The 24171-nt window shown below is 38.8% G+C and overlaps 1 protein-coding gene across 6 annotated transcripts in view; it reads right to left on the bottom strand.

The window, feature by feature from the left end:
• FKBP15 (FKBP prolyl isomerase family member 15) overlaps nucleotides 1-24171 on the bottom strand; it is a 47615-nt gene that overhangs the window by 7687 nt on the left and 15757 nt on the right. For 2 of the 6 annotated variants that reach the window (XM_079791048.1, XM_079791045.1), the window contains exons 5-21: nucleotides 23721-23795; nucleotides 22900-22998; nucleotides 21525-21674; nucleotides 20606-20674; nucleotides 18679-18825; nucleotides 16058-16200; nucleotides 15532-15589; nucleotides 13155-13262; nucleotides 11129-11231; nucleotides 10557-10666; nucleotides 8798-8912; nucleotides 7363-7472; nucleotides 6972-7079; nucleotides 6467-6561; nucleotides 5562-5664; nucleotides 4103-4274; nucleotides 2391-2527 (exon numbers count right to left, since the gene is read on the bottom strand). In XM_079791048.1, the coding sequence (XP_079647174.1) occupies nucleotides 2391-2527; nucleotides 4103-4274; nucleotides 5562-5664; nucleotides 6467-6561; nucleotides 6972-7079; nucleotides 7363-7472; nucleotides 8798-8912; nucleotides 10557-10666; nucleotides 11129-11231; nucleotides 13155-13262; nucleotides 15532-15589; nucleotides 16058-16200; nucleotides 18679-18825; nucleotides 20606-20674; nucleotides 21525-21674; nucleotides 22900-22998; nucleotides 23721-23795 (1902 nt within the window). Of the gene's footprint in view, nucleotides 1-2390; nucleotides 2528-4102; nucleotides 4275-5561; nucleotides 5665-6466; nucleotides 6562-6971; nucleotides 7080-7362; nucleotides 7473-8797; nucleotides 8913-10556; nucleotides 10667-11128; nucleotides 11232-13154; nucleotides 13263-15531; nucleotides 15590-16057; nucleotides 16201-18678; nucleotides 18826-20605; nucleotides 20675-21524; nucleotides 21675-21784; nucleotides 22219-22899; nucleotides 22999-23720; nucleotides 23796-24171 lie in introns of those variants that run through there. The other 4 variants (XM_079791050.1, XM_079791047.1, XM_079791046.1 and 1 more) reach the window with 3 other exon arrangements.

The raw sequence follows: 24171 nt of genomic DNA, 5'->3' as shown, positions 1-24171 counted from the left end.
CACAAAATCAGAATGAATTGGTTAAAAAAAACACAAACACCACACTGATAAAAATCATAGAAGAAACTAAAAAATGGAGCCTAAATATTTATCCCCTAAAAGGCACTAGGCCAAAAGGATTTTCTTCACTAGGGAGTTTTACTGAAACCTCAGAAATAGTTTGTTCTTTTTATATTTAAACCATCCCAGAAAATAGAGAAGACAGAAATTTGCTCACTTTGTTCAACGGGGCTGAAATTACCCTGATATTAAAATTTTAACACAACAAAAGATACTATAAATAAAGTTTAAAAACAAAACTAGAAAAATATTTGTGGCATCTATAACTGGCAAAGGATTAATACCCTTAATAGTGTTTACAAATCAAACTAATATTATAATAGAAAAGAGGGCAAAGGAAAGAAGGTACAGAAGAAAACAAATAGGTATTAAATATATGAAAGCTTTACTATTAACAAAAATAGATGTTAAAACAAGATAGCATGTGTCATCAGACTATAAAGATTAGAAAAACTTGATATATGCAGATTTGAAAAAGGGATGGAGAAACGGTTTGCGCAAATAGTGCTGGAAATGTAAGCCAGCCCACTCTGCTTTCTGATAACCTGGCAATATTTATTTTAAAACTTTAGATGTGTAGCATTTCCTCTGATCCTGCAATTCTAATTCAAACCATCTATTTTATGGGAATGCTCAAATAAATTTCCGAAAATAGTTATATAGTACAAGGATGTCCAAAGCAGCAATGCTTGAAATAGAAACAAATATCCATCAATAAGTGAATAGTGAAGTAAATTATGGTACCACCTTGTAGCAGACTATGCAGCAGTTAAAAAGAATGAGAAAGTTCACATTGTCATTAGTACAATGTCCATAATGTTGTGAAAAAGCATTAAATATGATCCCATTATTGTTAAAACATGATCATCAGTGTAGCTATGTGTATGTAGGTATAAGTGAGTGTGTGTGTGTTTTATACACACAGAAAACAACCTAGAAGGACACATCCTCTCTAATAAAATGGTAATATGCAAATTAACCATCACTCCGCTACATAAGCCACGCCCACCAGCCAATCAGGGTGAGTATGCAAATTAACCCCAATCCAAGATGGCTACAGCCACAGAGAGCAAGGTTTCCCAGGTAACAGAGGAAGCCAAGCTTTCCATAGCCGTTGCAGGCCTAAGCCTCCACTCAAGCTACAAAGTTTCAATTATAGAAGGTAAACAAATTCAAACAAATGGTGGCAGAATGGAGCTTGAGAGAGCAGGCCAGGGTTGCCGGCGGCAACAGGGGAAGCAAAGCTTTCCGCACACCCTGGCCAGGCTCACCCACTTAAGGCTACAAAGTTTCAATTGTAGAAGGTGAATTAACTGCCACAGAGATGGCTGCCGCCCCGGAGGGAGCAGCAGGCTTGGCTCCGCTCCAGGCTACAAAGTTTCAATTGTAGAAGGAAAATAAATTCCAGATACCAGGGCCTCTGCTTGGGTTGCCAGGGGGCGTGGCCGGCCTGCAAAACACCACAGGCCCCTCGCTCAAGCTGCCCCACACCCCAAGGGAACCCCCACCCTTACCTGTGACACCCTTCAGGGCAAACCAGCTGGCCCCCACCCGTGCACCAGGCCTCTATCCTATCTAATAAAAGAGTAATATACAGATTGATCATCACTGCAACACACAATATAGCTGCCCCCATGTGGACACAAGATGGCCACCACAAGATGGCCAGCAGGAGAGGGCAGTTGGGAGGCACCCGGCCTGCAAGGGAGGGCAGTTGTGAGGGACCAGGCTTGCAAGGGAGGGCAGTTGGAGGTGATCAACCCTGCAGGAGAGGGCAGTTAGGGGAGACCAGGCTGGCAGAGGAGGGAAGTTGGGGGCAAACAGGCTGGCAGGGGAGCAGTTAAGCATCAACCAGGCTGGCAGCGGAGTGGTTAGGGGGTGATCGGGCTGGCAGGCAGAAGCGGTTAGGGGCAATCAGGAAGGCAGGCAGGCAAGCAGTTGGGAGCCAGCAATCCTGGATTGTGAGAGGGATGTCCGACTGCCCATTTAGGCCCACCAGGATCGGGCCTAAACGGGCAGTTGGACATCCCTCCAGGAGTCCCATATTGGAGAGGGTACAGGCTGGGCTGAGGGACAACCCCCCGCCGTGCACGAATTTCGTGCACCGGGCTTCTAGTTGTTTATAGCTACCTCTAACATATGAGATTAGAGGGGGGGGGGAGGGGGGGGGAGAAAAATTTTATTTTTTAAGATAAAATTTATTTTAATTTTATACTTTTCTGTCTTATTTGAATACTATTGTAATCTTTAAAAGGAAAGTAAAAATGTGTATTAAACAGCTAATCCTGGCCACTGGGGTTCAACAGAGACAGTTCAGTTGTAAAACTTACCTTTTCCAGAGACTCCTTCTCAGCTCGAAGGTCAGCCAGCTCTTCCTCCAGCGCTGTCACCTGGAGTTCCAGTTGCTTCCGGCTTTGCTTTTCACTTTTGACTCTGGCCTGTGCTTGCTCAGAGGCTTCTTGGAGCTCTGGGATGTAACAGCAGAGACTTGGCTGCAGAACCAGAGCCACAGCATGCTCTACAGCATCCCGGAGCTTCTTCAAAGCTGCATTCTGTGCTCTCCCAGTCCTACCACACAAGCATCTTCCCTCCGTCCTTTCAGTTATCCCCTCACTGACCAGCCATAGACTCAACAAGCCATATAGTGACTTCCCCACTAACCCGTAAAAAACGGAAAAGTTCCAAGCAGTTAGAGGCCACCTTAAAAATATATCACTCTCACAATTCCATTGCAGTCACTGTCTTAGCACGTTAGACAGATCTGTCCGGTATTGGTCCAGCCCTTTCTCAATGGCTGGGTAAGGTATTCTCAAGTTTCTTGGTAGCTGGGATATTCTACCAAAAGTTTGCTTTCAAAATATGCCTTCTCAAAGAAAGCTATTTGAAATATCTCTTTAAAATGTAATGCATCATTTATTTTGTTTAGAAAACTTGTGAGACCCTATGGAACTCTTGAGGTAATTGTCACAGGGCACCACAAAAGCAGAAAAGAAGGAATCTGTACATTTAAATCTAAGCCTATCTCTCATGTGCACCCAGGTTATGCTCTAAAAGAAAAGGGATTTATCTTTAAGACATCACTGTTTTTTTAGCTATCAGGCAGAGAAGTTTGCTTCTTCCCCACTCTGCTGCTGCTCCAGCCCCACCCACTGGTCCCATCTGTGTCCTCCACATTTGTTTCTATACACTGAGGTGGATGCATCAACATGCTGGTCTTCCCAAATCTTCTATCCAAGTCACCATGGCTTCAGCACCACCTTTGTGCCACCTTTGAGCACTGAATTAACACTAATGTTTAAGAAAGGCCTTTCCAGTTATGAGCGGGACACCATCCTTGCCCTCTAGGGGCTTGCATTCTAAAGGGGAAAACATACATATAAATAGGGCTGATCGAAGGCAACACGTGAGAATGGCTATAATGATGCTTGAGGAAAAATATTTTTAAAGAAGATCAAATATTGTAGGGGGAAAACAAGGAAATCTTCTGAAAGAGGCAGATTTTGAGGGGGGAAATGGGAATATTGGTGAGGGTGGGCACACCAAGTCCAGAGAACAGCATGGACATAAAGCAAGACAAGAACTACAGATGTGCTGAAGAGTAGAGCCAGGATGAACTGAGCAGCATAATGGGAAATAAGCCAAGATGGAGGGGCCCTGAGAGCTGGCTAAAGAGCTGCAATCTATTCTCCAGGAAACAGGCAACCAGTACAGGAAGCACCTCTTTCAAAAACTTCCTCTGTCAAGAGTTAGAGCAATTCTAACGTCCAGGCCTACGAGGCCAACTGTAAGTCCAAAGATTCTGAAGGCCAACACTTGCTCAAACAAAGCAGAACTGTGGCCACTGATCAATTCTACACGCATAGTCAGTTCTGTTGTCCTTTACGTCAAACCATCATGCAGGTTTTTACCGGCCCACCTTAATTTTTGGCTCAGTCTTCACAAACTTCATGAGCATTATGCCAAAGGTATTGAGAGGAAGGAAACAGTTTAATTCCTTTAGTTTAAATGGTCAAAGTCCCAGCCCTCTCTACACAGGACTTACCTGAGAGCTCGGCCTGCAGTTTGGTGAGTTGGCCCCTGAAGAGGTCTGTCTCCTTCAAGCTTTCTGTCAGCTGCATCTGCAGCTCTGTTTCTTTCTTTTGGTGAGCAGTCATTTTCAGCTGCAGGTCAGAGACCTGTGCAGTGGCTGCTGCTAACTCTTCCGTCACCTTGGCCTGAAGAGTAACAAAGTATGACGTCACTTTAAAATGGGTGTTCTTTGTCTCTAAGTGATGACCCAACCTCACAGACTCTATGCTGACTGAACTGGTAGAAAAGGAGCTAAGCCCACCTTCAATCTGCACTGAACTAAAATCAGACCTTCAAATGTACTAAGTATCTGACTCAGGAATTCCCTTGAAGAAATTTGTCCTTAGGAAATACTTTGGAAGATTACAAAAACGTTGCTACAAGGATGTTTGACGTAGCATTGTATATAGTTGGAAAAAAATGAAAAAATAAAATGCTCAAAAATGGGCTTAATTAAGCATATTATGACACAACTACCCTGAATGGTGTTGTCCAAGAATATTAATGGCACTGGATACAGTCACAACCTATTGGTAAACATCACCCATCTGATACATGAAAAAAGGGTATTCCTACATTTCCTAACTTTTCTACATGTATTTTTTTAAAATAAAGAAGGAAATTTAAAAATTTAAACTGAATGTCTTCAATGGCAATCAACTATAATTTCTCCCCTGTAGTACTGCACTACCATTAGTCCTATAATGTAAAGATCAGCCCCATGGGCGTTACTGCTTTGGGGGTTCTTAGAAAAACAGAGCTAATAAAAGAAGGGAATGCTTCAACTTTTGACTGCTTAATGTATGTTAAATGGTGCTCTGCACTAGACAAATGGAAGTAAAATAATGGTTGCAAAATCTAATCTGATGATATTCTGTGTATTAAGAGTGATAAAGAAAATGATGATTAAAAGAACGTCAATAAAAAGGAATGGTAAAAACAAGTGACAAATACCACCTTAATTTCACCTGAACTGATGTGCTCCTGTAAAAATTAGAAATCAGCTAACAGGAAAGGCAGTAAGTGGTTGCTCTTCTCGTGACTAATCTTGCTTTCTGGACAGCAATGTAGTCATGGGGTTGAACCCTCTCTTCTGCACTATTATACTGTTACTACCATTACTGCTCTTATACTTTAAGTGCATTTTTACAGTTGTCTACTTTCTTATGAACAGAATAAATTTAGTTTGCAATAAGCTGTATAATTCATAAATTACTAAGATCAGTGATTGTTTCTGAGTCAACTTATTGCAAAGTATATTACATAACAGATATCTGGATGATGGACATATTAAAATCTACTGGAAGATTTCTAGTTCTCTTCCCAATGATGGCAAAAATTCTGTTGAAAAGCAGATTGGTAATTACGTACACAGGACCACTCCTGAGCTCTACACATCCTGACCTGGGCTTTTCTCTCCCCAGTTACTTTACCTTCTCTTGTTCAGCATGCAATACTCTTGCCTGTGTGTTTTCTGTGGCTGTTTGAAGTGAGTTGTTCCTCTTCTCCATCATCAGGTTACTCTGCTCAACATACCTATGAAATAAATAGGGAAAAAGAAAACATTTATCAAGCATCAAATGTATTCCAGATGTAACGCACATTCAGTCCTCACAACATTGCTCTCTACCTTCATGAACAACAATATGAAAGCTTTTTCTTGGAGTCAGGAACCTGGGCTGGAGGTGAACTGGTTTGAATTTGCATAATGAAGAGAAGAGAAATTGGAAGGTGGATGTTGTGGTGAAAGGGGATGAGAAGGCAGAAGAGACTGGAGTAAGAAGGCTGCAAGAGCGAAGAAAAGAAAGCCCCTCCCTGCCCCCCTTCCATGTGAGAGATAAGAGACATGAAGAAGAAAAATATGGGAGAATGATTTTTAAGTGAAACACTATATGCTATGACATGTATCCCTGACCCACCCTTAAATCTTCAAAAGGATCTGGAAAAATTACAAAATGCTTGGGAAATCAGTGAGGTTCTCGTTAATTAAAGAGATTCAACCTACACAGAAGAGGAAGAGTTGATACCAGTTTTCTGAGTATTAGCATCACTTTTATGGGAACTAGGGCCAGCAGGAATAAACACAATACCCAAAGCCAGGTAACAAATGAAGAGCAGAGCTGGGTTCGAACACAGATCTGTCTTATATCACAGTCTACTGAGCTCTTTCTACTGAAACACCTCTCAGAAAACAGGCAATAATTCACACGACAGGCAGGAAACAGAAGTAGGAGAAAGACAAGATAAATTGCCCTAAACAAATACGTTTATTTGACTTGGGCATTTACAAATTAAACCCTTTTGTCCATCCTAGCTAGTGCCCCGTACCTGTCATTACCTCTGATTTCGTTCAATTAGTTCACTAATCTTGTCATTCTGTTCTTCTATCCGACTGCTCTTTTCAAGGACCTCTTGCTTCAATCTTTCATTTTCCTGGATTCAAAATGTATAATGTATATCTTAAGTTTTTAAGAGAAAAGTGCCAGATAAAAGGGAATCAACTTGGACAGTGATGTTACATATTTTGAGATAAAAAAACTTATATAATACTTAAAACAACTTATACCTGAGGGATACAAATCACTATGCCCAATAGATTAAACATATAAATGGCTATAAAATAAAGCAAAATTCTGAAATATGCTCAAAGAGAAATGTTTCCTTCTGACTATATAGTGATGTCACTTGGAATTAAGCCATAATGGATTTTCCAGAATTTCCCACCTCAGTGTGGCATTTATCACATGCTCTCTATTTCTGGAGTGGAGGTTTTAAAGGGTAGTAAGTCTTGGGAGAGAACAGGGGCAAGACTCCAGGCTATGCTCTGTTCCTGATCACCTTACCTGAATAATTCGCTGGATGTTGCTCATGATCATTCTTGTTTCCATTGTAACTGACATGCTAGGAATGAGCAAGGAATTGCCAGCACTATGCTTCTGTAACTCTTCAACCTACAGAAGGGGTGCCAGAACGACTTAGTGAGAAAGTTTTAAGTGGAGAAATATAACCTACCCAAGAGAGAATCACTTTTTTGAGAGGGCTGAGTTTCTGAGACAATCTCTAATACAAACTAGAGCTTTCTTCTGCTAACTGGATCCCAATAACTATCCTCTAGGGAAATAACTGCTATGAATACAGGAAACCAAGAAAGAGTTTACCTACAGCCCTGGTTGCTCCCTAATTGTACCCCCTGCTTGTATCCATTTTCAACACAGTCCCCAACCTGACAGGCACCTTGGTCATGAGGTGATCCATTTTATCAGCCACTTTGCTGACTGCCATCCGAATTTCAGTGTTATGCTGTCGGGCTTCAGTCATGAGAAATGAAGCCATGTCACCAGATCCTAAACAGAAATAAGTAAAAAATAAACTTATGAAACTGGAATAGAGGACATTGTATGAGGAAAAGCCAACAGCTCTCTTAGCAGAGGAAAGAAAGAAACATTTCTAAATACCAGAAAATGCTGTACTAACACTTCAGGAGAAGATGTAGAGCAGACAGACCCAAAAGGCTGCTAACAATAACCAGGTTATGCTCCTGCAAAATGCACCAGGAGATACAGCCTGGTCCAAGGGCACAAGTATGCTCACTTGCGTCTGCAATAGCACTAGCAGCTCAGATTGTTTCTCCATTCATTCAACTACGTGCCAGGTACCAGGGATACAACAATAAAACATGGTTCCTACCCCAGGCAAGCTCACAGTCTGGTGGGCAGAGACTCACATGCAAACAGATCATTACAACAGAATGTACAAAAGGAGCACAAAGAAAAGCAAGATTAACTATTTGGTTACACACAGACACAATCATGTCTCTTGGAGGGATGGTTAACTATACAGAGATGACAGATTTCATGGTTTCCTGGACAGAGAAGGAACAGGGCTTCCAGACAAAGGTTGCATCCAGGAAACCCATAAATTATGTTGTAGGATATACTTGTCCTTCCAACCACTACCCTAACAGCAAAGATGATTATTACGCAAAAGACAAGCTTCAGAACAAGAAGGTAGAACACCATCCCAGCTGTTTACATTTTATTTTGTTTTGTTTTATACACTAGACAACCACACTTGTACATGCATACAAGATACCTGAAAAGTTACCTAAGTAACTGTTAATAACAGTTTCCTATGGTCAGGGGGGTTTAATGATGGAGGACAGTAATTTCCACTTTTGTGTTATTTGGCCTTTTAATAAAAGTATATTACTTTAAAATTTAAAATTTTTAATAGGTCAGCTTTCACCTGAGATATTGTACATCCACAAACAGCCATCATGCTTTCTCCCAATTTCCTCCAATGTTTTGCTATTTTAATAAATTCTACAGAGCCACACTGACAGAGGAATTAAAAAAGGGCTGGGGAAAAAATGCAAGAAACAAAACCCAGAAAGTGGGATGAGGGGTTTTTTTTTTGGAGGGGGGGGGGAGAGAATGATGGAAATGTTCTAAAATTGGATTATGGTGATGGTTGTACAACTCTACATATTTACTTTAAAAATCACTGAATTATACACTTAAAATGAGTGAATTGCATGGTCTGTAAATGATACCTCGAGAAAGCTACTTTTAAAAAGATAAGAAAAAAAGGGCAGAGATCTATTGGAGTAAACATGAAAACCAGATGGGAGGAAGGAGAGCACAGCAAAATATGACGGGAAGCTACCTACCTTGAAAATGGGGAGACTGAGAGAGCGGTGCTGGGTACAAGGGCCGAACAGGCTGCAGCTGGGAGGTGACAGTTGATGCCTGGGGATAACCATAGGCTGGCATACCTGCATAGGGCTGAGAAAATGCCAAGTTACAGCTGGTTTATAAACATTTGTGCCTCTCTTTTTTGCTTAATTTATCTTTGATAGAATCAAGTGGACAAGCTGGAAGGAGACTCAAACTTATTGAAGCTGGAGATGGATGAGATTGGGTTTGGTATTAAAAACTGCAGCACGAGCATTAGCTTTATAACCGGGTCACTGAAGTCCTACTTAGAAAGGGAGGAAAGCCAAAACCGGTTTGGCTCAGTGGATAGAGCGTCGGCCTGCGGACTCAAGGGTCCCAGGTTCAATTCGGGTCAAGGGCATGTACCTTGGTTGCGGGCACATCCCCAGTAGGGGGTGTGCAAGAGGCAGCTGATCGATGTTTCTCTCTCATCGATGTTTCTAACTCTCTATCCCTCTCCCTTCCTCTCTGTAAAAAATCAATAAAATATATTAAAAAAAAAAAAAAAAGAAAGAAAGGGAGGAAAGGGTGTCAGGTCACTCCTCAGTCCTCTGGTGATACGATTTGATTAAGTAGGAATTCGTTCCTCGGCCATCAGGCCTATTGTGGTTTAAGAAATGTTAAAACTAAGACAACTCTGCTTAGTTTCCATTGAGGTAAAAGGAGAGTTGTTCACTGAGATGCCAAACTAAACCCACCAGGTTCCCAAGGATGCCTCTCTCCTGCTACCTTCTGCTTATCTGTGTAACCAAGAGCTCTGTTTTCCTCTGAGCCTGTCACCTCAAATATAAAATGAAAACAGTAGCACCACTTAGGGTCGTTGTGTGGACGAAATGTAGTGATACATAGGTAATGTTCCTAACAGTTAATAAATTAAGTGTCTGGCAGATAGTGAATGCTCAACAAACAGCAGCTGTTATTTTAATGGTGATAGTTATTGTTCTTTGAATTAAAGAAATGAAGCTTATATAACTTCAGATATATAACTACCCATTAATTACATATTAAAAATATTAGTCTATGGGATGACAATTCTCCTTCAGGGAGTGGAGAGAAAGCAAGTGGGACTTTTTCGATTCTGATACACCTTGCCCACCACCACTCCACCCCTCCATTAAGAATCATCAAGGAAGTGAGCCCGTTATCATTGGGAGTATGTCTTATCCATCAAAGGTACAGGAGCAGAAGGAAGTGTCCACTATCCTGGCAAACCGTCAGCAGAGGCAGACAGGCTGCTGCCTCTGCCTTCTGTAAAAACCGAAAAAACCTACTTTTTAAGGAGTCACTTTTAGAGGACAGAGTCCAGCTGTACTTTCTATGCAGCCTCCACCCTCAACCTGCAATTACTGTGCTGAGTACAGTGCAGAATCTTAGCCTATCAGCTGTCGGAAAGAAAAGAACACAGCAGGCGTGTATCCCTCTGCTAGGCATGTGTGAAAAAGAAACAAACATGGATTGGGCCTTGACTGTGTGCCAGGCTTTGAACCAGATGCTTTGTCTGTTCTTGCACTTAATCTTTAAAACAACCCATAAGGCACGTAACCCTTTGACTGGTTTAGGGATGAAAAAGTGGTGGTTCAGGAAGGGGAAAAACTATAATCTCTGATTGTAGAAAGCTGCTATTGTATGAACTGTGCAGGAAGAAGAAAAGAGACTGACTGGGACCATTATAAATTACAGATTATAAATGATATGGTTTTTAAATGTTATTACCTGAAAGGACTGGGAATTTCCAGATACAGTTGAGGAGTGGGAATCGAGAGATGCAACTTGCATTAAGGCAGCAGAGGGTGCTTGGAGTCCAGAAACAGCCGGCTGAGGTGCTAAGATAAAGCAAGAAGTTTTCACCATTACCCACCCTTGCTTGTATGAGTCCAAAGTAGCACCTTAGAAACCTTCGGGCTTCAGCCTTGACCACTTTCCTCACCTAATCTTTTAAAACCAATTCTACTGGAGTCTCAGCTATGGGCTAGTGGAACGAAAGTGGGTGTTCTCAGGGGCATTTGACTCAAACAGACAATACCATCAGCTGACAGGAAGCACAGACTTATACAGAGGGAGAAACCTCATTAGCTGAGTGCATAATTCCAAAACTGTCAATGCAACACAGCAAGCAGACTCAATACACCTCCAGGTCTGAAAATGCCCTACCCAGGGATGAACTGACAAGTTTTACATTCTAGTCCAGTTCTCAGTACTAAAACGATGCAGCCTAACAATATGAAGAATAGTGATAACTTTGGTGCTGTCCCAATTCAAGGCCAGAGTCACAGCGGCTTCCTTACCGTGTGTGGTGACCTGTGGTAGCACTGGCTGGGCAGGCTGAAGAGAGGGCTGAATGGATGGAGCCGGCATGGGTTGCCCAGCTCCTCGCAGAGCATTGACTTCCTGAAACAGGCACCAGCGTTTTCGTTATTATGTGTGAGTCCTTAGCTGAAGACTAAGGCTGACTATCCACCCTAACCCTGCTTACAACACAGAAGAGGAAGGAAAAGCAAGCAGGAAGGCAAGAGTTCGGGGTGTGGGTTGTGGGGAGAAAGCACTGTATTACATAATAGAGTAAAATCCCTTCTCCCTGTAAATCTTACCAAATAATTGAATATCATTTCCTCAAACATTCTAAGTTGTTCAAGTTTTATTATTTGAGGCAGCTAAACTGACTGCTCCCCAGAATGTATCATTTACCAAAATAGCAGTGACCTTAAGACTGACCTATCTGTTCCCACAGAAGAGGGGTCTCTTGCAAGGAAACCCAGGGAATAATCCAGCCTCTGCATTCCTGCTAAATAATCTCTAGACCTGAAGGTACTCAATGAAAACAGATAGACCAGGATTCACTGCATCTCGTTACCATAATGTTTTGGGGATAATATACTTTTAGAGTGTTTTCCCCCATTCTTTCCGTTCATAAAAATCAAAGCACTGTTGTTCTCTACTGTAACTCTAAACAAAGTTATCTTACAAACACCTTCCTTATTTAGAGACGGCAAAGAAAAGCCTGAGGCACAATGTATAGTGACTGTGACCTGCTTTGCTACACAAGGTCTGAAATCTCATTCTTTTACTGTGATGCTTCCTCTTGTTCCCGACATACTCAGAAATGAATTATGCATTTCTGGAAAAGCATCCCACTTTTACATCACTATAGCTCTAAATTAACCTAAATGTCTAACAACAGAGTGAATGGAATTATGACAAATCAATATAACAGAGCACTGGGTTGCCTTTAAAGATAATAATGCTTTGCTTTATTTACCTTATTTATATTATTGATATTAACATAAATGTTTATGACATGACACTAAGTTAAAAAATCAGGTTACACAGCAATATACATAGAAGAATGCCCTTTTTATCAAATATGTTTCTTCTTTCTTTATAATTCAAATTATTCTATAATGAATAAGTAACACTTGAAATTTTTAGTAAGAATATGATCTTGTCCAAATTTCATTTCCAGAGACCAGATAAAAATCAATCCTATAACAGAAATCTCTCCTTTAAGTGTTAAATCTACTTATCACTTTTCCAAAAAAAGATAAAACAAAGTTATAAAAAATAAAGCTATTTTGGAAAATTTTTCTTAGGAGTATGACTTTTTCTATGTTTTACATCAAAAAATAAAAATAAAAAATCAATCTCTATTAAGCATTTCAATTGAAAAAGGATGGTCTCATCAATAAAGAACCAAACAATGAGAAAAGAATTAAAATTAAGATATTTCATATCATACAATTTTAAGAAGGGTTAAAATTTTAGATCTAAATGTAAAATAATAAGTATTTCTTTAAAACACATGTGATTGGGAAAGCTTTCTAATTATAAAGGAAAAAAGCTGATTTGATTGCAACAAAATTCTTGAACTTAAAAAAAAAAAAAATCACACCACATACAATGCCAAAAGACACAACAGTGTTCTCTTTAGTATAGATAACGTCAGTGGGAAGACCACCATTTCCCAAGAGGGCCTGAACATTCAATCAACAAATACACGTTGAGTATCTTTCATGAGTTGGGCATCATGATGCCTACACAGTGATTTTTACTGGCAACAGAGTTTCTAGTGGAAGGCTAAATTACCTACTTAAAATGCCCAGTTCTTGTGGCAGATATATGAAATTGCTTCCATTTCTCAGAGGAACTGCTATCATAATAGAAACACAAGTACCAATAACAACCTGTATCATTTTGAATACAAACTCTCTAAATAATGATTCTGGGTTAGAGGCAGAAAAAGCAATAATTTCAACCAAAGGAACAGATGATAGCAACTTCTGCACTAGTCATTCTAATCCAGTCAGGGGAACATACTTCAATTTCTGAATCATTGGAATCCAGCTGTGGTGGAAAGATGGGCAGCATGGGCTGGCCCATTTTAGCCATCCGAGAGATCAACTTGGCCTTGACTGTATCAGGATTCTAAAAAGACAGGAAAGTCATAAAAATCACTGTTATCAAGGTTCATTACCTTCAGTTAACTCTATGTCTTTGGCTCTTGTATCATACTCAACAAGTCCCCGGACATATCTAGTTGAAACCATTTCTAGAAAATGAGAACATTTTCTGGCCTAGAAACATACAAGGGTCATACATAATAATAACAGTAAAAATAATTTCCTATATGTTTGGATTGGACAAAGTGGTTTCATATGTATTACTTCATTTCAATCAAGTCTCCCCACCAGGCATAATTATTCTCATTTTACAGATGAAAAATAAAGTACAGATTAAAGGAAGGAGGCATTTTAGATGATTGTACCCTCTCAAAAGTCCGGGGGAAATTCAGTAGGTAGATGTTCAGAAGAGATGTGGGGAGAGAAGGAAACAGGAGCTCTCTGTTCTAAATTCGGGTTCATTTAACTATGACTTGGGACTAACTACATATTACACACTAGTGTAGTAACCGTGACTACACACTAGCCCCTGTACTAGAAGCATATGCATCCATTAACTGGTCCAAAGTACAGCCTTCAGTGGAGAGTACGTAAGATGATCTACTGAGCACAGAAATAAATTATCATAAACTCTATTTTTAAATTATTTTAAAGCTACAGTAAAAAAGACAATAAACCTGTTTACAAGGATTGACAGAACTTTATTGTATAATTTGTAAATAGACATGGACTGAGATATGTGCTCATTTTTTCCTTAACTGATGGAGATGCATAATAAAAAAAAATGTTGGCTCTGTCAAGAGAAGACTCCATACAATAGAATACTCTGACCTAGAGACAAAATAAGAATGAGAAAACTTAGTATACACTAATATGGAAAGATATCGTTATATATATTATAATACGTAAAAAGCAAGGTAGATAATATATACTATGCAATTTTTTGTGAAAGAAGGGAAGAGAAATAAAACACATATACAAATCTGTTTGCATCTGCAGAAAGAAAAATTGAAAGAATATGTAAGAAACTAATACAAGCAGTTATCTAAGAGGGGTGAGATGGAATGAGTGGTGAGATGGGGGTAAGGGTAGGAATCAGTCTTCTCAATGTATATCTTGTTATATTGTTTTGCTAACTATACTATTTGAATGTAATTACCTATTCAAAACAAAAAATAAAAATTTAAATGTAAAAAAGAGAAAGATGGTTAATTTTATGTTATGTGAATTTTGCCTCGATTTTTAAAAAAAATTAAAAAAGGCAGGAGATCACTAGTGTACTAAAGGTTACTGAAACTTAGAAATAGTTGACAAAAGTAGCCATGTTTAGAAAGCACAATAGAACCAATATGGACAATTTTTTGTGATTGTTTAAAAATCTAAAATTATAATTGTTTTTCAGTTTTCTTCTGATTCTTTGGCTTAATTAGGAAATCACTTTTTACACATATCAGATCAATTATTTGCTTAATAATTCCTGCTTTGGGCTGAATATAAACGAGTAAACTAGGGTTAGAGAGAAATTACTTATCAATTTCACTCCACACAATCATCTTGTTTTCAAATATGGTATGTGAAGGTCACAGAACTTTAGAACTTGAAGTACTTTAGTTATTATCTCATCCACATGTAGCAAACTCAGATGCCATCACAAAGCAGGCAGGGCAGCAGCAAACTAGTATACATCCTCCTTCAAGATATTCAAATCCAAATTTTACTATAATAGTGTGTTGATCTTATCTTACATTTGGGGAAACATAGAGGCCAGTGTCCTCCTGTTCAAAGTCAACTAGCTGGTGAATTAGTACAGAATTCCTCTGAGAGAATGAAAATACGTAGACATGTAGTATAATTACAATAATAATAAGTTAATGTTATGCACTTTTACAATATGCCAGACATAATACTAAAAACTCTATAGGCATTATTTCATGTAAACCTCATAAAAATCTCTTGAGAGATTATGAAGACATATTATAAGTAGGCTCTGAGCTTAGTGTTTTACAAACATATCTAATCGTTACAAGAACTCTATAAGGAAGCTGTGAGAATTATTTGCATTTTAATAATAAAGAAGCTGAGGATCAGAGAAGCTAGGTAACTTTCTGGAGGCCACATGATTTTAAGAATAAAGATTTGAACCCATGTCTGTCTATGCAGAAGTAAGGGGAAATGAATAAACTAACTATTGACTTCCAGCTATATTTATAGTTCTCAATATTTTCTTATCTTTACCCATACATGAAAACTTTTCAGCAAACTGGAGGTGAGGGAAGACAGATTCATATACTCACTGTATTGACTGTAAGCTGTTCACTGAGGGAATTAGATTTGATACGAAGAGCCGGCTCCCTGAAAGCAAATAGAACATATCTTGAGATGAAAACAAAATACATAACCACGAGTCCAAATTATACTGATAAACAAATTGTTTTTGAAAATGTTTGCCACTAGCTGTAAAACAAAATTTAACTCTTTAGTTTGCTTAATCTCTGAAAGTTAATGAAGATGAATAATTTTCTATCCAAATGCTTATTTACATTTTTTTCCTTCAATATGTAGTTTGTGATTATGCCTTTTAACCAATTGTATTCCAGGGTTTAGCAGGCATTCTTAAATATCTGAGTTAGTGCTTTTACAGACTGTGAGTATTAATCCTTTGTCAGAAAAATCTGATGCAAGTATCTTCCCATTTTCCTCATCACATTTTTAAGTTACTTAAATTTTTTTTTTTAGTTTTCAACTATACCCCTATTTCTAAACCTCTCTAAGAATAGTTTTTATGGACAAATAGAGCTTGATACAAATCCAGTATCTGACCCTGACTTGAAAGGCACCGATGTGGGTGGTGACACAACAGGATCAGCAGGTAGGCTGTCAGCACCAGGTATGGGAGAAGGGGCGGCAGAATCCCGGGAACTAACACTGTGTCCGTCAGAGCCGGAATCTCTGGCAAACTTCACCTAAGGAAAGAACCCACAGGTGAAACAGGTCCCCAAAAAGGCACCCTTTCCCCTCCATCCTCCTTGTATTTTACTTATTCTTCATTACACAAGTCATAATCTATTCATTGTAGACAAATCAGAAAATGCAGATAAGCCAAAAAGGGGAGGGGGGCAAGAATCATCTATAATCCAACCACTAAAAGATAACATTGTTAGAATTTTGGATGTAGTATTTCACTATTTACAATATTATTTATTTATCTATGTGCGTGGGGGGGGGGGGGCGCGTATGTGTGTTTTTACAAAAAAACTGTTTTGCAATCTGCTTTGCTCACTTACTGATATATTAACCTATTTCCAAGTTACTAAATTAATGATTTACAACATCACTTTTAACTACTGAAGAGTATGTCTAACTACAAGGGTCATGCCCTTAACTACTATTATGTACAAAAAAAAAATCTCCAAAGAATTCTGGGAAATCATAAATATCTATAGTATTACAAAATATATTTCACCAATTCCTAGCTGTTGGACATTCAAGTTATTTCCAATTCTTTCTATCACAAACAATACTTCTCTGAATAGCTTTATATCTATATATTTGCATATAACTTAAATATAGGATGTACCCCCAAAAAATATACATACACTTTGAATAGTTATAAAGGCAGTGTTTATTAAAATACATTTCATTTTCAAAATTGAGCTATCAGTAGTTAAAGTGTATATACATTTTTTGCGATGGGACACTCTGTACTTCCAAAGCATAAATTCCCAGAAATTAAACTGTTGGTTAAAGGGTATGCTAATTTTTTGTTTGTATTGTTAATCCTCACGTGAAGATATTTTTTCCATTGATTTTTAGAGAGTGTAAGGGAGGGAGGGAAGAGAAGGAGGAGGAGAAAGAGAAGGAAGAGGAGAAAGGAGGGAAGAGAAACATCGATGTGAGAGACATCGATTGGTTGCCTCCCCCATGCACCCCAACTGGGGCCGGGGATCAAACCTGCAACCCAGGTCCTTGCCCTGGACCAGGAATTGAACCGCCAATCTTTTGGTGAGTGGGTAGATGCCCCACCACTGAGCCACACTGGCTAGGGCAAAGTATGCTAATTTTTAAGACTTCTGATATATACCATTAAATTTTACACCAGCAAGGGTGAACAACTACTTTATACTCTACACAGAGTGTATAAATTCTTTTCAACACTCTTGTCACACAGAGCATAATCATTCTGTATCAGCCTTGACAATTTAATAAGCATGTCAATTTGAAATTATTAGATTACTGGTAAAAAGTAATTATTTTTATGTTTACAAAATGCCAGTCTTGATGGATACAAATTAGTTTGTTATCTATTACCAGCCATGATCTCCTCAAACTCAAAGGAAAACTGAGAGACTATTAGCAGCTGTGGAAAAGGCAGCGGAAGCCTGTCGGGGAAAGAGGGCTGAAATGACCCCCAGAGATAACAGTGTCCAGTTAGGAAAGAGTCCTTGAGAAGAAAAGCATATCCTTCCTCAGTGATAGCAGGAATAATGGCTACAATAAAGATGATCATAATATTTATTTGTTGTATTTTATAGTTTATGGTCATAACATAATCACTTTTGGACCTAACAATCACAGTGTAAAGCAAACAAAGGTCTTTCTCCGCCCCCCACCCCCACCCCCCCGCTTGGGAGGAAGAGAGCAGTGCTAATTTAGTTAACCACAATTTGTTACAAAAACCATAACAAAAATTAAACGAATTCATGACAAAAATTTTAAATGGTACAAAAGGGTAGAATGTAAAAAAGTAAGACTTTCTAAACTCCATTTCCATTCTTCAGAGAAAATCGTGTAAAATCACTCCTTTTTAAAAAAAAAAAATCATCTTACTGTTTATTAGTAATTCTAGAAAACTGTTTTCCAGAGAGAAAAATCATTAAGAGTTAAGTTGCACGCACACACACACACAGGACCATACTATCCATACTGTTTTGTAACTTCCTTCTTTCATTTAACAATAGATTTTGGATATTCTTTAAGAGCTACATAAAAGTCCACTTTGTGAAAGAAAAACATAACTTAAACAGTCTCTTAACAATGGACACTTCGTTGTTCCCAGTTTTTTAGTATTACAAGCAATGTGGCAGAGGGAGGAAACTTTGTATCTATTTTTATGTATCTCTCAACATATAGAGACCTTTACATGCTTATGAGAATAAATTGATAGGATAAATTTGTAGCCATGGAATTGCTAAGTCAAAAAGTATGCACTTTAGGTAGAAATCACTATTTTAAGGACAAAATAAAAAGGTTAGTATAGAGAAGTAATTTGTTCAGTCACGACCTCTCCTAGACTCTGAATACAGAGCCAGGAAGGATATAAACCTTGGTCTTAAAAAAAAAAAAAAAAAGTCTTCAGAATCTGGTTTTCCAAAACATATTTACTCATTTTACTTAACCAGCAAAGATTACTCATCAGCACAGCATAGCACAAATTCACTCACCCGCCTAATCTCCACCTCAAATACCAGGATTGAATCCGTTGACTGAGTCCATCCTATTACCCCTTCAGAGCCAACAGCACAGGTTGGAGGGATAATAAGCAACCGCTTTCCTCCTTTTTTCATGCCCAGCATTCCATCCTCCCAGGCCTTTAAGAAACAGAAAAGGGGAAAAGCTCATCAGATACAAACCTCCTCCAAAGAAAAAATGAAGTACAGGATCATCAGGTTTCACTCATCCACACTTTCAGGTTTGGACCTCTGGAGAGCTCAAGTTCAACTAATGTCCCACCTCCCCATTGGTTATAAGAATATCTAGAATACTGCTTCTAAATTTACTTGTAAAAAGCTGGCATATCCAGAGATGGATGAAATATACTTATCTCAGATGATGAGAGAAATTGGAATAGGATGGCATTAAAAGATAAATAAAAGCAACAATTTATTAAATACATTTTTCCATATACTCTGGCAAGTGACTCACTTGCATTATGTTGTTTAATCTTCAAAATAACCTCATAAGGTTAGCAGCATTATCCCCATTTTACAGATGAGAAAATTGAGGCTTACGGAGGTTAAATAACCAGTCCAATATCAGAGTTAGTAATTTGTTAAGCCAAGATTCAATACCAGATCTGTCTAGTTTCAAGGGTCATGCTTTAACTGCTCTGATCTAAATGAAAAAGTCTCCAAAAGACTGAGAAAAGGAATCATAAACAATGCTATGGAGACTTTTGCCCGCGGATGAATGAGTACTTTACAATGCATTAATATGTCCTGACACAACAATTCCCCACATGTGTAAAATACCCTTTTATAACACATAAAGAAAAAATTCACAATGTGAACCCAGGTTCTTGGACTCCGACCTCAGTGCTCCTCCTGCTATGGTACAGTTGCCTCCCACAATAATTGAAAAGTGCTGATTCAAAACATCTCAGACAGACAAGAATCAACCCATATGTTACACTTCTAGAAGAAACAGTTCCACTTCATTTCCTATTAGGCTGTAGGAAGGATTTAAAAATTTCCAGAGTTACAGGATGAAAGAGAAAGGGTAGGAAATAAAGAAATGTACCCATCTTCAATGCCTGAAACCACAGGTAGTACAAAACCCTATATATACTATGTTTTGTTCCTATATATACATACCTATGCTAAAGTTTAATTTATAAATTAGACACAGTAAGATATTAACAATATCTAATAAAACATAATGATAGCAATACATTATAATAAAAGTTATGTGAATGGCTTTAGGGTCATTATTAAGCAAAATAAAGTTTACTTGAAAACAAGCACTGCAATACTGACAGGTAACCAAGAGGGCTACTAAGCAACTACAGGGCAGGCAGTGTTTACCGTGTGGATATGCTAGGGCAGGGATGATTCAGGTCCAGGCAGGACGGGGTGAACTTTCATCACAATTTAAAACATGAATTGTTTATTTCTGAAATTTAATATTTTCAGACTGTGGTTAAACCATAGGAAACTGAAACCATGGAAAGCAAAACCGAGGATAAGGAGGGATTACTAGATATTGTCTCACAGAAAAATCTCCCAAATACAGGCATTAACACATTCCCTCCCCCCTTTTTAAAAATATTTTTTTACTAATTTAAGAGAGGAAAAGACGGAGAGATAGAAACATCAATGATAAGAATCATTGATCAGCTGCCTCCTGCATGCCCCACACTGAGAATTGAGCCTGCAATCCAGGCATGTGTCCTGACCGAGAATCGAACCATGACCTCCTGTGGTTTATAGGTCGATGGTCAACCACTGAGCCACACCAATTGGGCTCCCCCCATTTTTAACCAAGCTTTTCCAGGCTCTCAGAAGATACCCAGGTTACAAATTTCCAAAACTTAACCAAAATTAAACCTACTGCAACTGATAAAACCATATAAGAATACAATTAAGCCTTTACCTTGATGACTTTCCCTGATCCTAATTTCAGACGAAGCAGCTTATCTTTGTTAGCAGTGGAGTCAAAAACCTGCAATTTGATCAAAGTAAATGGTAATTTAAAAAATAATAATAATCATTATAATATGCAACTGACTAAACATACCAGGCACAGTATTTCTAGAATAGGGAATATCAAATATACTGGAAAATTAATTCCTAAGAGAGCTGAAAAGATGGGACCACATCATGGCTAAAGGATATTATCACACAGAATATCTCTGGGCACTGACTTTCCAGGTTTATAACAAAAAGTAACTTCATCTATTAAAAGCATTTTTCATCTATAAAGAACTTTAAAATAAATTATCTCATCTGATGCTGATACCAATCCTGTCATTAACCTTTAACCTCCATCCACTAATGGGGGGAAAAATAGTTTGAGTTTAAATGACTTAACAAGGTAACATTAGGATAAAATTGAGACTTGAATCCACTTTTTTTCTCACATACCATACCATAAGCTTTTGATAGCTTAAAAATAGTAAAAGACAACAAGTCCAACCTATTTATAGTATCTACTATAAGAAAGACAGAAACAACTGGAAGGTCTAAAAATAAGTTTTAAGACCTAATCCCCTAAGAATATAAAGTTTAACACTGATATAGGAGGATAAGACATACACGTGAACAACTACCAAAAATAATACCTGGGAAACTGGTTTCCATTTTCTCTAAGTAGAAGTAATGAGTGGCACTGAGCAGATTTTATACATTAGCATTTCATGCCCATGCCCCAAAAGCAACAGTAGGAATTAAAGCAGGGCTCCTAAACCATTTCTATTTGCCACCAGCAGCGATTCACCGTTATACTATCTTACACCTGAATAGCCCTCGTGTTGTTTAAATTACAAAAAGACTCCCAGGGGACATGTTCTTACCTGGCCCAGAGCATGATTCTGAAAGAGCCAGCTGGTATAGGCCACTTCCAAAGAATCTCCAACCTCCACCGCAGGGCCCTCTGTTACAGTGAGGTCCTGTGACAGCACTGCATCCAAGGAAGAGGTGCTGTTGCACTTGGCAATGCACACCTGGGAGACAAAAATTGAAACAGCATAAACTTAGTTGAAGCTCAGTTAAGTACTCCATTTTTGCTAATGCTCTTTTCCAAATAGTGGCGTCCACTAACAAATCAGATTACGTGTTTAGAAGTAAACCATTCCAGAGTCAGTAATGTTGCCAGGAATTAAAGTGTCTAAGAGTATGGCTTTGCAGTCAGTCTGAGTACAGATCTGAGTTAATAAACCACTTATTAACTTGTGATCTTGGACGAATAACTTAACCTCTGTGAACCTTATTTCATAGGGTATTTTGTAAAATGCAGACAAAAACTTTGCATATCTCCTAGGGTAGTTATGAAGATTGAACTAACACAAGTAGAGTACTAGGCACAGGGCCTGGAAAGTAACAGTGAATACACATAAATGTTAGCTATCATTACCATACTGATTTACAGCTTCAGTGTTTGGGAATGTAGACAAGAAAGGGAGCTTCTAAAAAAACATACTGAAAGCATTTTTAAAGACAAAGTAACCATGCAGAAACGTCGTTTCTTTAATATGACCTATCTCCTTTCTTTCCTTTCGATTCACACCGGCCTCATCAAGCACCTTGAATCACCTCTTTCTCTCTTACACATCCACTCCCTTAATCATTAAGCCCTCAACACAATGAGGCTCTGGTCAGCAGCAAACAATCTTAGGAACAAAGCCTCGGGTCTATTGACCATAGAGTTTTAATGAAACTAAAGATAACATCTAGGCTCAGTAGCGTTTCAGCTCCAGAAAAACAGCGTAGCAAGATGAAGCAATGCCATGGCTGACACCAGGACCAGATGCAATGATCAACGACTCCCTACCCCAACACCAATCAGTAGAGACCACAACCCTGACCAGGATCCTAACTCCCTTAGTCCCCTATATAACCGAGGTACATGCCCTCAATCAGAACCAAACCTGAGACCCTTTAATCCACAGGCCAATGCTCTATTCATTAAGCCAAACTGGCTAGGGTGTAGAACTGTTTTAAAGAACTAAGTTTACAACATTTAATCTTTTTTCTCTTAAAGTCTCATTTTTAAGCAATTTGAATTAAGTATTCCTATTATTTCCCTGAAAATACAATAAGCTCAAGTGACAAATTTAGTGGTTTTTTAATGCTTGTCCACTAACAAAGTATTAGCAGGTTATTTTCCTTTAATCAAATGAAATTCATATTAGTGTTTGGCTTTTCACAGAAAGAATAAGATGGTATTACCTGTTTATTAAACTCTACAGCAGCCTTTTCCGACTCAAACATGATGGACCAGTTTTGTCTCTGGTCATCATAAAAGGTGCTATAGTTATTGGGCCGAACCTGGGGAAAGGAGAAATGTTGGCATAACTCAACCAGACAGCACAGAAGATAAATCTGCTAAACTCAGATAGAAGAGCTGTGACTAAAGTGGACCCAAAGAGAGATATCAGGGAACTCTCTTCTTCCCTCCCACCTTCCATACATCATCCCCCAGTCCACATTCCCAGAAGGCAGCCAGGAGTCCTTTCCAAGATGCTCTGTTAAGATATCCAGTCTGACACTCTGGACTGAAGGAGCAGATCTAATTTCCACCAGGTATGCACAGACCAATTTCTCTTATAAACCTACTGGAGGCTCAGTGCACAACATTCGTGCACTGGGGGAGGGGGATTCCTCAGCCCAGCCTTCGCCCTCTCGCAATCCGGGACCCCTCGGGGGATGTCCAACTGTCAGCTTAGGCTCGCTCTGCGGGGAGTGAGCCTAACCCGGCAGTTGGACATCCCCCGAGGGGTCCTTAGCGCTGCCATGGAGGCAGGAGAGGCTCCCGCCACTGCCACTGCACTCGCCAGCTGCCAGCTGTGAGCCCAGATTCTAGCTGAGCAGTGCTCCCCCTGTGGGAGCACATTGACCACCAGGGGGAAGCTCCTACCTTGATCGTCTGCCCCCTGGTAGTCAGTGCGCATCTAGTGACCAGTTGTTCCACCACTTGGTCAATTTGCATATTAGGGTTTTATTATATAGGATCCCAAGGGAGTTAATGATTCTAATATGGGAAATCTTACCATTAGTTCAAAGCTCAGATGAATCTTGGCAACAGTAACTGGCTGTTGTTGACTGATATAAAGAAGAATCCTATACTGTATTCAAGCAAAGATGAGCAGAAAAAAAAGACAGAGAACAGAAGTTAAAAGACAATATAAAAATTAGCAGTAAGATGCCAGGGGTTGTGTTTCATACAGGTACAAAACTCAGTTAATCCCTTAATGCTTGGATTTTAAATTGTATCTTCTCACTACCCATTTTAATCTCTTTTTATTTTGGCCTTACTCTTTAACTGTAATTGCAATGTCTTTATTTTGTTGGTGTTTTCATTTCTAGATGGGTGACTAAGAGATAAACAAATGGCCAACAGGTACATGAAAGGATAATTAATAGTCATCAGTCATTAGGGAAATGCAAATTAAACCACTTCACACCTACTAAAGTATACATTTAAAAAAAAAACCTGAAAAA

Source organism: Cnephaeus nilssonii (genome assembly GCF_951640355.1).
Source record: "Cnephaeus nilssonii genome assembly, chromosome: 14".
Taxonomy (NCBI): Eukaryota; Metazoa; Chordata; class Mammalia; order Chiroptera; family Vespertilionidae; genus Cnephaeus; species Cnephaeus nilssonii.
The sequence above is the reverse complement of the archived record's forward strand: the minus strand, read 5'-3'. Positions and strand labels throughout refer to the sequence as shown.